This window comes from Lupinus angustifolius, chromosome LG07 (genome assembly GCF_001865875.1).
Source record: "Lupinus angustifolius cultivar Tanjil chromosome LG07, LupAngTanjil_v1.0, whole genome shotgun sequence".
Taxonomy (NCBI): Eukaryota; Viridiplantae; Streptophyta; class Magnoliopsida; order Fabales; family Fabaceae; genus Lupinus; species Lupinus angustifolius.
Genome location: NC_032015.1, coordinates 13642001 through 13661242, shown reverse-complemented (window position 1 = coordinate 13661242; position 19242 = coordinate 13642001). Strand labels below are relative to the sequence as shown.

General features: G+C 33.9%; 3 protein-coding genes across 3 annotated transcripts; 2 read left to right on the top strand and 1 right to left on the bottom strand.

The window, feature by feature from the left end:
* On the top strand, positions 2117-9240 carry LOC109352417 (ubiquitin-conjugating enzyme E2 2-like). Its single transcript, XM_019594398.1, has 6 exons — positions 2117-2239; positions 2645-2778; positions 2918-2943; positions 3735-3824; positions 3905-3993; positions 8802-9240. The coding sequence occupies exons 2-6, from the start codon at positions 2654-2656 to the stop codon at positions 8928-8930; spliced, it is 459 nt and encodes a 152-aa protein (XP_019449943.1). The 5' UTR covers positions 2117-2239; positions 2645-2653; the 3' UTR covers positions 8931-9240.
* On the top strand, positions 12519-14892 carry LOC109352416. The gene is made up of 5 exons (XM_019594397.1): positions 12519-12693; positions 13883-13997; positions 14170-14259; positions 14395-14493; positions 14584-14892. Exons 1-5 carry the CDS (start codon positions 12626-12628, stop codon positions 14683-14685), a joined length of 474 nt encoding a protein of 157 aa, XP_019449942.1. The 5' UTR covers positions 12519-12625; the 3' UTR covers positions 14686-14892.
* Positions 17491-18276, bottom strand: LOC109352950 (zinc finger BED domain-containing protein RICESLEEPER 2-like). Its single transcript, XM_019595136.1, has one exon. The coding sequence runs from the start codon at positions 18274-18276 to the stop codon at positions 17491-17493; it is 786 nt and encodes a 261-aa protein (XP_019450681.1).

Here is a 19242-nt window from a genome sequence, read left to right as displayed (position 1 = left end):
ATTTTGCAAATGAAGAGTGTGGGAGAAGTGTGGAGTGAGGAGTGCTTAAGGGGAGAGGGAAATCTGATTTCCCTCCTAGGCACTCATGAAGATCTCCTAGGGTGGCTTCCTAGGGTGGCTTCCTAGGGTGGCTAATGGTGAGATTGAGTGATTTGCTAAAGTGATGTGAGGTTTGCTTTATGGAAAGGCAAATCTCGCATCCCAATGCGAAACGACCACTTCGCGGACACGCACGATAACCATGCTCGAGTATTATCGGCTAATACTCGATCGGATATTATAAATCGCCCGATCGTAATATCCGATTAGAATTTCGGATTTCGGCATTCCGAGTGAAAAATATTTAGAAAATAGGTATGGACCAGCTCAGGGTCTATCTTGACTCGAAATGTGATTACGAAGCCAACGGTGCGATCGGAATTCGATTCCGAGTTACGGAACTCAAAAACCACTTTTTGAGTCGTACCGGGTGGATTTCGGTCCCGACAGTGGTTCAGAACCGACTGTCTCCGAAAATTACCAAAATTTAGTACAAAATTGGAAATAAAATTACAAGACTAAAACTCAACTAGAGTTTCATCTAATTCTTTACCGAAAATTCGCAGAAATTCATTTTCGAATATATAATTAATAAAAATATTAATAAAATCTTATAATTCAAAATCGTAAAATTCGCGGTGTTACACTAACCAAATCAATATTTTGAGTCGGATTAACTTTTGGTCTATGGTCGAATCTGAGTTTAAATAAATGTCTCGATTAATATTGCGATGTGAAAAGGGATAAGCTTTACGTAGTCCAACTTAACCCCGCTCATGTTCACCCTAGTTGCACCATTGAAAAACAATTGATTTGTGGTATTGAAACTTAAAACAATTGAATATTGAAATTATAATGTTTCATTTGTAATTTTAAAACCACCAACTAATGTATATTCATATGTAAAAAGGTAAAGTTTAGTGACATTTATCCCTTAGTCTTATTTTACATTTGTTAGTAGTATTTTTTTTATATTAGCAAAAGTATATCTTACCTTTTTGGGTAAGAAACTAATCCCTTTTGAAGTTCGTGATTGCCCCTCTTAATAAATGTTGCTCCCATGAGTTGAACTCTCGAACTTGGGGATCTAGTAAGACATTACACTAGTAGATCAACGTCTTGTTGATTATTTGTATAGTAGTATAGATGCACCTATTTATAAAAGAGGAAATATCCACTTACTCCAAGAGTAATAAATTTTTTAAACTTACTCCTCATCCTAGCCATCAATTCTTGATAAATCTAATGGTTTGAATTCGTGATTAGATCTAAACAATTAGATATCCTTAGAATTAATAGTTAGGATGAAGAATAAGTTTAAAAAACTTACTCTTAAAGTAAGTAAATCCTCGCTCTTTATAAAAAAGTGAAACTACTTACCAAAACCAGCTTATAAACACCAACAAGCCGCTCATTCTTTATAAAAAAAGCGCACAATTTGATAATTTTCAAAAGTCAAAAGAGAAAAAATAAATTATTGGGTGGCACCATTTATTAGACCCAATCAATCTATCCTTCCAAGCCACTGCCAAGCCATCATGGCAAGCCAACGACAATACCACGTTCCTATGTTTTATTTATATTATTGGGAGAGATTCACTTACTTCATATCTTAGCCATCAATTTTAGAAAAATTTAATGGTTTAAATTAGTAGTATATCTAAATCATTAGATATCCATAAAATTGATAATTATAATGAGGACCAAGTGCACCCCCACTCATATATTATTATTAAACATATTGGAAAGTTAATTATAATTAAAAAAATATAAATGTTAGATTATATAATGAAATTATGAAATGATTTAATATATATACATTAATGTGTTTTTTACATAATTAACAAATAATCATAATTTATATGTTAATTATCACTTACTTTCAAACAAAAGTAATAACTATTATATTGATTATATAAAAAACTTTACATGCATTAAAATGTGTAATAATATATAATTAAATATGAATGATAAATCGGAATAAATTTCCTTCATTTCCTTCTCATAAAATTTACATTTTTTTGTTTACATATTGAAATGGGAGAAGTGCCTAATAATAAAGAACGTCGTTTGTCTTTTGTTTTTGTCCCATAATAACTCTTTCGCATATTATTGACACTACAACACACACCAAATTCAACCAGAGCTATAAATAACCCTCACACCCACACCCTTTTCAATCCTTCTTCTTCCCTTTCTGGTGAGCCCTTTTTTTTTATTCTTTACTTTTTCTTGTTAATTTAATTACAATATTCTTTTTACATGGTTGTTTTCCTGGATGATGATTGTTATGAATATAGAGGAACGATTTAGATCAAAGCCCTATGTTTTCTCTATTAATTTGTGAATTTTCTACTGTTCCAAATTATAGGGTTCATTAGATGTATTAGCTTGCAAAATATTGCTTAATTCCAATCCTATTTGATTATGTAAATCTATTAACTTAGTTTTATACTTGTATCCATTTAACTAGTTATGATTTATTCCTTTCCAATGAATTTGGATTGTTCTTTTATATTATTGCTGTTAATTTGGAGTTTTTTATATACACTTGATTTGAGCTTATGTTGGGTTTGTCTCTGTGTGGGTGTTGGCCTTTTTCTAGGTGGTGACGATGTCGACTCCGGCTAGGAAGAGACTGATGAGAGATTTTAAGAGGCTGCAACAAGACCCACCTGCAGGAATCAGTGGTGCTCCACATGATAACAATATAATGCTGTGGAATGCTGTTATATTTGGGTGAGTTGAATTGGATTTGGTTAAAGATCGGTCACTGTTTTTATTTATATAATAATGTGGTTACTTGATTTTATTTCCCGAATTATTTGATTATGGATGTATAAGTAAGTTCCGGTTTGTTGTCTGCTTTGGATTGCAGTCCTGATGATACTCCATGGGATGGAGGTGAGTGAATTCTTGCACTGTATCTCTGATTTGAAAGCAGTTTCGAAATAACACGTGTCAGCTATATTCTTTTTCCGTCTTATCTTAAATGTAACAGATTGTGAGCTTTGGTGAAACAAAAAGGTTGCTTACCTTGTGGCCTTGAGGTTATGGGTTCAAACCCTAGAAATAGCTTTTTCACTTACGAGGCTAAAGCTGCGTACATCTACCTTCTCAAATCCCACTAGGTGGGATTCTCGTGCATTGGGCAGCCCTTTTTGTATCGCATACGATACATAGAATTTTAACTATGTAGTATTTGAGGTGCTTATGTTGTAGTTTGTAGATGGGGGTGTTTGAATCATGTTGCGAAGAGTGTCAGGCTCATATAGCCCCAACCCTCCTCGAAATGAGTTTGGGATAGGTTATCTTGAAATCAATAATTTTTCTAAGACTGGCTTGTAGTTGATGCACTGTAGTTTGGCGTTGTTTTATTTTATAGTTCTCCCTTCCCCTTTCAGTTCTGTCCTTTCTATTATATTGTCTTGTTATAGTCTAAAACTCTAAATAACTGTTTGTTAGAGCTCGTACCATTGTACGATTGTTACATTCTCTGGAGAGATGCATAGCTTTGACTATTTAGCATTTTTTGTTTCTCTTATGAGCTGTTTATACTTCTATTTTCAAAATTTAAATAAAAATTGGGTACTCATGGTCATTGTATGTATGTTTTGGGATGTCATATTTGCTGTTTCTTGAAATTATCATGATACTGGTTATATATGCATAACCACATATATTGAGTTATTCAGGCACGTTTAAGTTGACTCTCCAATTTAATGAGGATTATCCAAACAAACCACCAACTGTACGATTTGTGTCTCGAATGTTTCATCCAAATAGTAAGTTTTTGGTGGAGAATCTTTATCTTAGGAATAATATAGCAATCTAGCTACTAATCGCTTTTTTCAATTTTGTGTAGTTTATGCAGATGGAAGTATCTGTTTGGATATATTACAAAATCAGTGGAGCCCTATATATGATGTCGCTGCTATACTGACATCTATTCAGGTATCATCTATATGCATTTCTTTTGTATATTTTGCAAAAGAATAATCAAGCTGGGTGAAATTGATAAATACATTGTTAGCCCTAATTGGTGAAGTTTGTGTGTTTTCAATCTCAAAATTTTATACTCATTAGATTTACATTTAGATCTGTACATGGTCACACTTTTATGCATATATCCAAATGGAATCCAGTGAAGCTGCGCATTAGCTATGCCCTTTTGTTCTTGGATTGTCTATTTAGTATTACTCTTTGTTCTAACATGTGCCGTTATATCTGTTGGCTCATGTCTTGGTTCACTTGTAATGTTAAATTTGTTTTTAAATGCTCCACCGTTGTCTCTTAACAAGTTTGGAGTAATCAATTCTGAACTTGAATTTTAAAAGATTATGCTTTTGTTTTCTTTGCAGAACTCAATGCATTTTGCTTTTCAGTTTTACTCAGTAACTTTTTATTCTTTCTAATTACCAATCCTTTTAGGAGTGGGTCCCCTCATATGAGTTTTTCACATAGCAAGGTCATGTGAAGATAGAAATATTCTTGAGTAATTAGTTAACTAGGAAAGATACAAAAGCAGTTAGTAAATATTTAGTTCTGGAACTTATTCAACATTGTTGAGGCGGTTGGGTAACTTTGGTTGTTTATCGTGGCCAGAGGTCAATCACTAAGAGGCTGTTGGCAGTTGGCACCAATTAGAAATTACCTTGCTAAAATAAGCTAAACGTCTATGGTCTTGCATCAAAACTGCTCCCAACCCATGATCAGAAGCATCACATTCAATGATAAATTATATTGAAAAATCAAGTTGGGCCAATATGAGGGAATAAATGAGGTTCTATTTTAGTGTATTGGAGGCCCTTTGAGCCTTGTCATTCCATGAAAACTCTTCTTTCTTGGTCAATTCTATAAGTGGCTATTTTTCCATAGCCCTTAATAAAATGTCTATACTACTGTATAAGACCTGTGAGTTCACATGCCCCTTTGGAATTACTAGGCACATGCCAATCAAATAGACATTGAACCTTGGCTGGATTCATGGCTACTCCAATTAAAGAGATAGCACAAGTACTCCACTGATGACCAAAAAGGTACTTCTGTAAGATAGAGTTGATGTCGAACCAGCAATTTCAACTTCTCCCAAACGAACTAGATCTTGCCTCAAAGAAAGATTATGTATCAAGTCAAGATTTCATAAGAAAAGACTAGCAACTTGTCTTCAGTAGGGGTTGAGAAACATGACTTAGGTCCTCGACTATGTATCCCTTTTCTATCCCTGACATATATCCGCACCTACCATCAATAAACAGTTGAATAAGCTGACAGAGAGCCACCTGTCAACTATTTATTTAGGGCTCTATAATCAACACTTTCTTCATGAATCATCTTTATTATTTTCCAAGATAACTGGGATAGAAAAGAGATTTGTACTGTGCTTAGTGATACCAGATTACCAGTGTTCAACATGCCCTGGGCTTGCTTCTCTATTTCATCATTATGGTGATAGTCATAACTATAAGGCCTATCCCATTCCTTCTCAGCAGCTGGAACAGGTTCAGGTCACATTGCAGCTTCAAGTTCTTATTCTTTTCTCTCAACTACTTTCAGAACTCCCTATAGGTTTATCGTGACTCTGATCATTGATTTGGTAATGATTGAGGGCCACTGTATGCCCATTTTGCTCAAGGCTCGTGGTCCTTTTCTTCCTATCTGATTTAACCTCTGCTGACGTCTCCAGCCACTCCACCCCCAAAATTTAAGTCATTCCCTCCCAGTTCTAGGACATAGCATTCACTTGTAGCTTGTGCTTTCCCACTACAATCACTAAGCCATGATGATATTTGCACTCGGATAGGTGTTTGCTACCATCTCCCAAAATTTGCCATCTCCCAAACTGACTCAAATTCTTTCATGGCAGTAACTGAGTCCCAGTGACGACACTACTTTTTAATTAAATTTGCCTAACTCTGGTATTGACAAGGAGTAAGATGGGGAACCCCTTCCATTGTACTCCCACCTTCATCATTTTGGATTGTCATATATCAATGGTTGTCCCCATCACGATCTATAAAGTGACAGACCACCTCTACTCTCTGAGGTCATCTTGTTCCTCTACTACAATCAATGAGTTGAGAGTTACAACATGTTCTTAACCTTCCTATATTAACATCTTCAAATGCTTATCTGGGCATGATGTGTTGGGTTGTAGTGCTGCTCACTTAAAACAGGCCCTTATTCCTGTGCTCATGAACTATTAAGCAAGACAAGTTGTGGGCACCTTGGTTTGAGCCACCTCTGCTCCTGCTTGAACCACTTCCATGCCATTCTTTCATTACACTATTTCTGTGAGTTGGGAGATAGGGTTTGTTTTGAGCCAGCTTCCTTTCCTTCATTTTGGCGGCAGAAATCATTTTACAGCAATCCCATGTGTTGTTCATCATGCGGCCATTACTTCAATTGCCTCCATGTATTCATCCATAATATCCTCCTGGTGAAGCATCTTCAGTTTTGCAATTACGGGTTCCTGAAATGTTCCCCATGCTTATTTGAACCAGTTCCAATCAAGGCAAATCTGGGCCAACTAAACTTGCAGTCCCGGTGGGGTACCATGAACCATCTGAGGGACCCAACCTATTGGATCATCACCATAGAAAGTTGGCAGCTCAATGTGCTTGACATTAAGTCAATATCCTTAGCAGTGACGGTAGAAGCTCTGATTGATTGGGTCTGAACACCTCTGCCTCCTTTGGTGATGACGCTGATTCTTGAATAGTTGTAGCAGGAATTGTTCTGTTACTGTTAGTACTAGAATCCTTCTCAAATCATCTCAACATGCTTTTCTGTGAGGAACTCGGTGAAGTATTTGTCTCAAACGCTATTTGTAGAAAATATTGGGTTTAAATATGGAAGGGGGAAATGAATGCTTAATATAGGAAATTTTATTGATAATATTATAATAATGATGTGATACTGTTACAACTGCTACCTTAGGCTTTGTTTAGGAGTTAGGAGGGAAAGGGAATGAGAGAAATCAAAGGGTTAGGAAGGGGGAGGAAGGGAAGGGAAAAGGAAGAAAATCCCCTCCCTTGTTTGGGAGTATGAAATTTAGATGAAGGAGGATAAACCAATGATAATGGAAGAATATTTTTTTTATTTTCCCTTAAAAATATAATTAAAATTGAGAAATGGACTATGTAATTATATATTATCACTAAACATATTTAGCTATTTTGACATTTTATCTTCAAAAAACTCAAATTGGGGCATTAAAAATAGACACATGGAGGGTTTTTGGAGGGTTTCCAAAATCTTCCCCTCTCCTTGATCCAACTCCCAAACACAAAGGGAAAGCTTTCCAAAGCCATCCCTTCCCTTTCCCTCCAAAACCCCACCCCCAAACAAGACCTTAGGAACTAAAAATTGAATACAAGAAGAAGAAAGAATGGTTTAATATCAATGAGATACTAAACAAGAATGTATTATTATTGAAAGAGATGAATTACAATTTGAGAAAGAGTCCCTAACTAATTCCCTGAATTAGTTATGCCACATTCCAATTACCCAAAAACTAACTCCCTTCTCTATAGCTAGCTCGCTAACTAACAACTAACCACTAGGGGTATTTTTGGAAGCTTTTAACCACTTTCCTATTTCCCCTTTCTATATACATTTTCAATATTAGGCTTTGGCTCTGGCCTAATCTTATACAAAATATATAATATTAACCCTTATTTATACTAACACTAGACTCCTAATTAATAAGGAAACAAATCATAAAAGATAAAACAAAGTAATTTCAATCTCAAAAGATATTCTAAGATACTCCTTCAATACTAACAAATCTTCTAAGATACTATAAACAAAGCTAATATATAATCATCATAATACGAGATATTCTCTCTATATCTGAGTATCCTGTAGATGTTTTCTATAATATGATTTAAGGTATTCCGAGATACTTTTATATATTCTAACACTATTCATAAAGGAAATCAGTATTGATCACTCAGCTGAACTATGTTCCTTCAATATCAAGTCATGATTCTGCTGTGGTACCTCCTTATTTCTGAGAGTAAGTAACCACACAGACATCAATGGAGTCAAATCTCTGGGAAGCCATGCGAGGGTGCATACACTAGAATCTCCCTCAAAATCAATGAAAATACTAACTTAATAGGAATGTATCCTATCTCTCAAAGGGAGACTGATATATTCAGCAAGAAATAGAGAAGATAAATACTGAAAATAAGAGCAAGCACACCAAGTATACCTCCTGGCCCCGATCTTTCAGCTAGGATTCTCCTTACATCAGATTCATTTTCTTTTTCCTCTAACTAACCCTCTCCCAAACTCACTTCCGGCACTCCTGCTAATTTGGTTTGGGCATGTGGTAATAAACTTGGTGGGCCTTGTGCCTATTTTTACCCATATGAGGAGCTTTTTCTGTAACAAGGCTTATTTTCTTAGTTCCCCCCCTACTTGTTGCAAGTGAGAACTCGTGATGCTAGCGAAACAAGTTTTCTGTTGATACCAGGGTCGCTCAGCCACAGATAACTACTAAATCATATGATCTGAGTAACCATGCAATTTTGACAATATTGTGCATAACCAAAGGGCCATCTTCCGAAGTCCCGAATTTGGCATCAGCACACTATTGTACTTGAAAGTCTGGCAGGACTAGTTTTCCCCTTAATTTAAATACTTCAATTGCATTTCTTTATTTATTAGTATTAGTTTATCTTCTTGCTATGTGGTAGTCAGAAACTCAGCATGTTATAATTGTTGTCTAAATGGTAATTATTCCTCCTTGGCAGTCATTGCTTTGTGACCCCAATCCAAATTCTCCTGCAAACTCCGAAGCTGCTCGGATGTTTAGTGAGAACAAGCGCGAGTACAACCGTAGAGTGAGGGAAGTCGTGGAGCAGAGTTGGACAGCTGATTAAGTTCATCCTCATAGACATTGCCAATTCAGTCTGTATGAAGCTTTGGAGGAATGTATTAAGTTGCAGTATTACCTTCAAGAAACATTGTGCAAAACTTGTCAAATTTGTATTCCTTGCTGATATGAAATGATAGGAATAATCTTATCTTTAATTTATTGTAGCTTTTGCATTTCACATGTCAGTTAATGTAAAATAGAATTCTGTGTAGATACACTTTGGGTTGATGTCAACATGTTAAATATAAAAAAAATGTAATTTGCTGAATTGGTTTATGATCACAAGGATTTATGGAAAGGTTTAATTAGAATGCTATGATGGTATAAGAAGTTCTTTTATACTTCCATAAAAAATTCTTTTATACTGTCAACCAATCATGCATTAGTACATCATCAAAAATCCTTCACATATAATAACTAATAAGTTATACATGAGGGAATATATGTTGAGTTAACAGTGTACTAAATTAAACTTAGTAAAATTAACTTCAAATGAGTACGCATTAGATGGTGACCCCGTCTTTCCCATTGAGGTATTGTTTGAGTAAAGACATGTCCCTGGAAAATTTTGCTTGTACTAATTTGCTTCTTGAAATTTTGAAAACCTAAAATAGTTTAAAATTAGTTTTTTTAGCATTTTTATAACCTTTATTGAGACTATTTTGACTCATATTTACTATCTTTATGCACTAGTTTGAATTTTACTTTTTCTGGGATCAAATTGATACACTCGAAAAGTTGTAAGGACTAATGTAGGTATTTATACTTGTTTTAAACCATAATAGACTGATAGTGAACTTGATCTGCCTGGGATTCAGATTAAGTGATTATCATGGCAGGAGAAAGTGTGATTTGCTTGGTCTTGATATTGGGTGATTATAGTGCTAGGAGTTAGTGGGATTTTGATTATTTTTTTTGTTTGAAAAGTCAATAATAACTAAATATAAATAGTAGATAATGTAATAATATACACTACTAGACACCAGTACATACATTTTTTCTTTATTTATATATTGTTGGTATGAAATCGTTTACATGGTCAATACATCATCCGACATTTATGTATATTATTTTTAGTTAAGAGATAATAATAATAAACATATAAATAATGAAAGGTAACTATAAATTTATACCATTGGTGCATGGACATTTTTCATTTTTCTCCATTAATATATATTGATGTCATGAATAAGTTGTTTCTTTATTCAATTGATAACTACTAACTTAGCCTTCTAAATTAATTTTTTATTTTATTTTAGAAATTGTGTGCGCATCGTTATGTAAATTTGTAGTTGAGATTCTTGAATAAATTTTAGGATTAAATGTATCTCATCCCTTTTGCAGTGAAAAGAAACAAGAAAAATTATATCATAGAACAAAACATAAGAATGTTCCTTTTCTTCATCAAGGTATCTCCAGTTAGAGAGTCAGAAATTAATCTCTCTTGATATTTAAAGATTATTGAAGTGCCTTTACCAATAAAGTACTTTCCCTATACACGATAGGAATCCAAGAGTGGCATCATATTTAAGGAACATTTTTTCATCTCCCATAGCATCTCTGTCCAAGTGATACCTTAAATTAAACAATGATATTGATTAGATGAGTGACTTTGGATTTCTCTCCTCCTGTTTTAAAGTGAGCAAGTAAGAATGCATTTGTAAGAATGCTTTTTGTTGTTGTATGAAATGCCTCATGTGATCATGGGAAGTTAAATAATGTTTGAATTTTAAAGGAACACAACTCTTAAATAATGCTTTTTAAAAGTGAGCAATAATGGGAGTTAAGAGGAAAATGGAATGAGATGAATCAAATAATTAGGAAGAAGAGAAAGGAAGATAAATATTTCTCATGTTTGGTAGTATAAAACTTAGATGAGAAGAGTAAAATAATTGTAGTGTAATTTTTTTATTTTCTTTTACAAACATAATTAACAATGAGAAGTGAACAATAATATAATTATATAATTTTAATAAGGTATTTAGATATTTTGTCTCTAGAAAAACCTCAAATTGGGGGACTACGAAAATAGACGAGAACTTGAGAAATCCTACATAACATTTCCATTTTCTTCATCCAATTTCCAAACAATGGAGAAGCTTTATGTTCTTTTGTGGGTGAACAGTTTGTTCAGACCATAGATTCGGGTAAGGCTTCTTCTAATATTTGGGCAAAAGTTCTTAATCTGGATGGAGGTTGACTTGAACTCGCTAGTGGAAATATGTGAAAAGGTTATCCGACGATCAAGTCAGTAAGACTGGAGAGGTAATGCTCGTGAACAATAAATGAGAAGCAAGAAGTGAGTAAAGAGTAATAATGACAAGAGATAAGTTCTAAGTGATGAATGTTAAGTGATATTTTCTCTTGGGGGAGACCCATATTTATAATGGTTAATATGGATGATGTAACTCTAGAGGGTACTATTGGCATGGCCGTCCATCCTAGCTTGTCGGTGATTGCTTTTCCCATGTTGGACAACTTTGGCAGGTCCATACTCTATGCAAGTTGACTTATAGGTGGTGTTAGGTCTGGTAGTCGTCTTGTAGTCTGTCCTTTTTGTGTGGCAGGATGATAGGTGAAATTTGCAGACGGCGTGAGATGTCAGGGTAGTGGTCCTAGACGTTTCCCACCATGTATGGGCAATTCTAAGGCATATGGTTAAGTTTTTTGTCCGACCATGCCCGGTTCTTGGTTGGCCAGGGAATAAGGTAACTCGACTAACATGGACTGCTTGGTCGGCTGGGTGGAGCAGCATAGTCGACCAGGAAATAACATAGCTTAGTCAATATGGGATGCTTGGTCGGCCAGGGGGAGCAGCATGGTCGGCCAGATGGAGCAGCATGGTCGGCCAGATGGAGCAGCATGGTCGGACAGGGAATAACACAACTCAACCAATATGAGATGCTTGGTCAGCCAGGTGAAGCAACATTGTCGGTCAAGAAATAACACATTTCGATCAACATGGGATGCCCGATTGAGTGAAATAGAACACTTTCCAAAGTCATCTATTCTGTTTCCTTCTCCTCCAAAATCACACTTACAAACAAAACATTAGGAGTTAATTATGATGACTTCATTATTGACTGCCTTACTTTAGTCATTGCGACACTCCTCTAATTTCTTGTTACTTTTCCTTGTAAGAATAAAATTTTCACCAGGGAGAATTCCTATTATTTTTGTGCTCTAATATATGTAATGTCCAGATAAAGATGAGTATATTATCTATTATTAATTTGTTTTATGTTACTTTTTTTTATAAAACTCTTATACTACTGCCTTTTACTTTATATTATAATAAGTTATCTCCTCTATTGATTAACTAAAATCATAATATTTGCATGTATAATTATTTTCTATAAAAATATTTCTAAAAATTAAAATATATATATATATTAATAATGTAGAGTTTTATACTTTATCAAATTATCATTCATCATTTATTTTTAATTATTATCAACTTTTCAAAAAAAAAGTAATGATATACATATACTTATGTTTAAATCTCTATATTACATTTTCATATATATTATAACAAAAAATAAATGGTACACATGTGAACACATTTGTCATAGTTTTAGTGGGTAACATGATATATCCTCTTTATATTACTCTTCGGGTTCTTTTTCTCTCCCTCATTTGGGTCTTCCACTTTTTCTTTATCCGAGCTTCAGTGTCATAATCCTTGAAAAAGGGAGAGAAATGGGGTTCTTCTCCTTCCTGGGGCGTGTCCTCTTTGCTTCTCTCTTCATCTTATCCGCATGGCAGATGTAAGTCCCTTCTCAGATCTATCACTTCTTTTGTTTTTTGTTTTATGTGTACCATTAATATTCATATAAAGGACATTACTTTCCACTTTCTTTTCATTTTTGAGATGTGGGTTTTCATTTTCCTGCTTTGGTTTCAACTATTGAATGTTAAAATTTGATTTTTTAGATTTGTCTTGTTAGTTGGAGATACACACATAGATTGTTTAGTTCGAGGTTGTTTGATTCCGTTATGGCTTATTGGGTTTCTTATGTTTAGTGATTATTTTTTGAAATTATTGAACCGTTAGATAATTAATTGTATTTTGCTTTCAAGTATAATGCATCTGTTAATGAAGAGTCATATCTCTTGTGTGTAGATAAAATGTACATGATATCAATTTAAACTATCAATTATTAATCATCTCAAGATCCTGAAATGTTGAGATTGTGAAGTGGTGCATGACTATTAGCAACAACTAATGCAGTTGAAATCTTATGTTGCAAATGAAATAGGGTTTTTATGTTGTCTTTCGATTAAGTTAGCTCCTCGAGATCATTTAAGGATTTTGATGTTTGCACTTAATACTAAGACTTTGATATCAAATTAGGAACAGACTTCAAGATGATAGATCTTGTTGTCGAGGCAACTACATATGTCGTGAACATTTAGTTTATGTTATATATAAATCAAGTAATGAAAACAAGGTGAATTCCTTTTACTATGAACCAGGACTAAAATGAACATTCAATTACGATCGCCATTGTTTCCTTTACAAACTGATAGCCTGTTAATCGTTAAGCCACAAATATGAGATTCTCCTGCTCCAAATATTGACATCGGCAAATTCTAAAACCATCTTTGAATCTCTGATCCAATTCCTGTGTTCCCAGTACCAAAATCTAATATTGAATTGTTAGTTCGAATGACAGTTAGGCAGCCTTTTCTGCAGTCAAATCTGGTGTTATTTCGATTTGTAACTTTCCTAGAGATAGATGTGCATAATCAATTTATGATTTATTAAAGTGTGTGACCTGTTTACCACATTCCTTGGTTGAATTCTTTTGATTAGGAAATCAAATTTAATGTACCTTAAGTGATTTAAGTTTGCTAATGTACCACTTTGTGCTTTCATACATAGCTGTAACAGTGATATAATACTATTAAAGCAATATTTAGTACATTTTCATTGATATAGCATTTATGTGCTAGGTTTAATGAATTTGATGCCAATGGTGGACCCATTGCAAAGGAGTTGACTCCCAAGTTCACTGCTGTGAAGATAAACTTGTCCTCCAAATTGGGGATAGGACTACCAGATTTTGATGTAAGACCAACTTTTCTTTCACTGTTAAGAAAGTCTGAGATTAATGCTTTGTCAATGAATATGATTTATGATAGAGCATTATGACATCGTTTGATTTATGTAGTTGATTCCACCTAGTGGGATAAAGGCTTGGTTGTTGTTGTTCCCTTTCTGATTGAGATGTTAAATACAGGTTCGACAATTTATTGCCACTATCATAATTCTAAAAGGGGCTGGAGGGCTTCTATTCGTGTTTGGCAGCACACTTGGAGCTTTTCTACTGGTAAGGGCTTCATCTCCTCCTAGGTTTGGAATGCGAAGAAAATGCTATTCTTTATCTTAAGTTTAATTTAAGTTCTAACCATTGTTGTTTTTCCAATAAAAAAGAGCCCTGATTGTAAGTTTTCTCTTTTTGTAGCTTGTGCTTCTTGCAATGACTACTCCGCTTCTGTACGATTTTTATAACTATAAACCCAGCAAGCCTGAGTATACTCTACTGCTGAATGATTTCTTGCAGGTTTGTCCAAATTTCTTTCACTTTCTGTGTGTTTGGCTAATGATTTCATCTTTGTGAGAACTTAATATATTGTGTTTACTTTGATGGCAGAGCATAGCACTTTTTGGTGCATTGTTATTCTTTATAGGGATGAAGACCTCAATTTCTAGGAGACAAATCAGAAAGAAGACCCCCAAAGCAAAGACAGTTTAGAAGATACTGCAAAAGATGTACCAGTGTGTTTCCTTTGATCATGTTGCCAAAGTGATGAACTATATCATTAGAGCTTCTAGCTGGGTTTGTAATAGTTACTTAAGATTAATTTGTTTGTTAGTTTGATATTAATTTGATTATGGATGTGCTTCCACCTTCTTAGATTTCTATTTTATTTGTGGATATAGAAATTAAGCAAAGCTTTGGATAGATTTGATGGCCACTAGTTCAAAGAAATAGATTTCCATTAATCAGAATGGATTTCTTAGGATGGAGCATGGTTGTAGCTCCAAGGGTCGTTCCTGACATTGTCTAAGCCTTGAGTGGAGGAAATAAATAAAATTTGTACAACGAAAATAAGAATTCAAAGTAAATCACAAGTAAAAAATGAGTTTATATTTCAATGAAAAATATTTAGTGAAAATTGTGAGGACATGATAAACTTTCTATTTTTAGCTCATTTATTGTTGCTATTACTGGGACTTGAGTTGAACATATTTTATTTTTATTTTTTTGGGTCATATTCTTAATGAGTCTTGAGTGATTTTATGTTTTGTTTATTAAGGCGAATGTGATTTTATGTTTTGTTTATTAAGGCGAATGTTGATTTTAATTCTGCAACAACTATGATAATATAATATACATAATCAACAAAATATTAAATTTAATAAGTGAAGTGTAATAATTAACAACTATAAGAGTGAATATGTTCTACAAGAATGAAATTTTTTTATATGAATAAAATATATGATATTGGAAAATTACTTGTTAAACATGCATTAGAGTCATTTCCGGTAACTCCATCTTAATTATCTTAGTGTTTTTTATCTGGGAGTAAAGTATCATCTAACATAAGGAGATAATTTATTTTCTTATTATTACTAAAATCGTGACACGTGTCCTATTTAATTATTTTCTATAAAAATATTTCTGAAACAAAATAAAATAATACATATGTCATACTTTTAGTAACTGGAGGAGATAAATTATCTCATAATACAAATATATACTTTATTCTCTTTTTATACAATACCAATTTGTTTTATTTTATTGTAATTCTAATGCGTTATAATTTTATTAGGAAGAGAATTAGACAAATATAATCCTAGTCAACCAATAAGATGTTGGTTTAATGGTGTAAGGTCCATGTTCTTTCGTAGATGAACGTTATGGGCGGACTGTAGGTCCGAGTTAGAGGTCTTCTGGTTCTGGATGGAAGTAGACTTGGACCCGCCAGTGGAGGTACGGTTCTCCGACGATCAAGTCAATAAGATTGGAGAGGTAATGCTCGGGAGCAATAAATTAGATATGAGAAGTAAGTAGAGAATAATGACAAGTGATAAAGGAATTCAATGATGCTTCCTGTTGGGGGAGACTCCTGTTTATAGTGGTTGAAGTGAATGACGTGGCTCTGGAGGGTACTATTGGCATGGCCAACCACTCTGGCATACTGGGGGCTGTTTTTCCCACGTCAGGCAGCTTTGCTAAAGCCATACTCTATGCATAGTTGACTTGTAACTTTTGGCAGGTCTAATAGCCGTATTGCAGTATGTCCTTGTCGGGTTGGTAGGGGTAGGTGAGATTGCAGGTAGGGGTGTTCGCGGTCCATTTGGATCAGTTTTTAAGCAAAAAATCATCCGATCCAAACTATAATTAATATGTGGTCCGGTCGTCCATTTATATTAAGATGTCCGATCCAATCCGGTCCAAATATTATATGCAGTTTCGGTCCAGTTTGGATCAGTCTTTTTTTATACATATTAACATATAAATCCCTTCAATTTCAGCCTACAACACCAACAAGGCAGCAACCAGAACAATGAATAAAAGTTTGATTCTTTTAGTAGTAAGATTAGAAACATCAAAGTAGTCTAATGATCCGATCATTTTTAACAATTCTATGATCCAATTAATCAAAAAACAATAAAAAATAGCAAACAACAACAAAAAGTAAACACCAATAGCAACACTAAAGTAAATAACAATAATAACAATAACAGTAATAGCAACACACATAACATTAACAACAATTTTAACAGCAACAGTCCAACAGAAATAATAACACCAACAGTCCAGCATAAATAGTAACAACAATCCAGCAAAAATAATAACATTAGCAGAAACAGTAACAACAACATTAACAGTAACAACAAGACAACAACAACGATATGGGCATCTGCAACATAATTTTAAACAATTAGATAGTGCTCACCAATGATTAATAATAATAAAACTTGCAGAGCAATAAATTGATAAAAATGCACCTAATTAGAGTCAACATTAAAATCTTCTTCATTTAGTTGTGGGATTGATTCAAGTTCTAAAAAATATCAAATTAATCAATATGATTTTAAAAAATAGCAAATACATATGTTATAGAAAACAAATAAATAAAATACCTTTCTCAAGCTTTTCTAAGTCTTCTAATAATTCTTCAACATCTGCTGCAATTGAGGAGGACATGAACCAATTTTGTGCACATACTAAAGCTTCATCTGTTTTGGGAGAAAGAGAGCTCCTATAACAATTAAGAGCTCTACCTCCTATGCTAAAAGCAGACTCTGAAGTGATTGTCGACACAGACATGGCCAATACATCTCTAGCTATTTGCGCAAGAATCAGATATTTTGTGGAGTTCACCTTCCACCAATTCAATATATCAAAATTTGGATTTTTCTTCTCCAAACACTCCATGAGATACAAAACTACCTCGTTTTTATTCATTGTCTCATGAAGATTCATGTCTTTCTCAAATTGCATAGCGACTGAAACTTCATTGGGTGCATCAGAGTTTAACATTTCAATTTATTGAGTGGCTTGTGCAGAATTTTTCTGACCTTCACTAAGGAACAACCTATACTTATCAAACATCTTATATAATGTATCATTTATCTTTTCATACAAAACTACAACATCATCCTTATCAAGAATCCTCTCCAAACCCCACTTAACAAAATGAAACTTGTTTTGAGGATCAAGTATGACAACAATAAAGATCATAACATTCATCTTTTTTATGTCTCCCCAATATTTATTATATTTTGCTTTCATTTTTATAGCCATGGTACCAAGCAATGCGTCAGGATTCCCAATCCATTTCTCTAGTGTCATCATTATAACACAACGCTCATTGAAATATAGAGAAGAAGTCACATAAGTTGATCCCGACATTTTCGTAGTGATATCATAAAATATTTTCAGGAATTTAGTAATGTATTTGGCATTATTCCAATCATCATTTTTTGGGACACCACCTTGCATCGAAGCAAAATCATTATCTCTCTCACCTAGTCTCTTAAAACCCTTTTGAAACTTTATTGCATTTTCAAGCATAGTATAGGTGGAGTTCCACCTAGTAGGAACATCCAATTGCACATAACGCACATCTTGCATCCTAGTTTCTTTGATGTAGATTTTAAACCTATCCAATCGACTAGGAGATGCACGGACATATCTAACTGCACTCCTAATTTTGCTTATTGAATCATGTAAGTCTTTCAACCCATCAGTTACAACGGGATTGATAATATGTACACAACATCTAACTTGAAAATGTTCTCCCTTTAATGGATGTGAATTCCAATCCTCCATTCTATCTTTCAAGTATGAGATTGCAACATCATTTAAGGAAGCATTATATATTATTATAGTGAAAATTCTGCCTATCAACCAACTTTCTGGACATTTTTTTATTTTTCTACCTATTGCCTCTCCCTTGTGATTCTTAATTGTACAAAAATTAAGAATCCGTTTATGCAATTTCCAATTCTCATTAATGAAATGTGTAGTAAGGCATAGATAATTCAAATTTTGCACTGAAGTCCAACAATCAGTTTTTAAACTCACACCTTGGCTTGATTGACGAAACATACTTTTCACCTTATGTTTCTCATTCATGTAAAGACTCCAACATTCCCTAGCAATTGTAATCCTACTCGGAATTGAGAGCTTGGGCTGCACAACACTCATAAAGTAACAAAATCCCTCCCCCTCAACAAACTTAAAAGGTAACTCATCTACAATGATCATCCTAGCTAGAGCTTTTCTACATGCATCCACATCAAAACCAACACCAACAAGAGTACTACTAATCCTTTTATCGTCTTCTTTTTTTAATGGTTGAAGGGAAATGATCTTTTGACTAATATCAATATGGTCGTTGGGAATTTTCTTACACTAAGTTAACAAATGGTTGTTAAGATTTTTTGTTCCATTTCTATGTGAATCACATGCATAGGTTTTCCTACACTAATTAAATTTGGATCTTGGTTTAAATGAATCATTACATTTAATAAAGGGATCCCAAGTCCGAGATCTTTGTCTAGAAGATTTTTGGTTACCTTCATTTTCAGCAATAGAATCATGACCGTCAAACTCAGATGCAAATTTCATTTATTGTCAAGCCTAGAAGCTTCCTCTTTGCTCAAGACATCTTCCCTCACATTATCACGTTCATTAGTAGACTTGTTGAAGTCAACTTTTGTCACTATCTTTTCACAACTTCCATTATTTTCATCCTGCAAGAGTAGAAGACATAAACACATAAATATTACCATA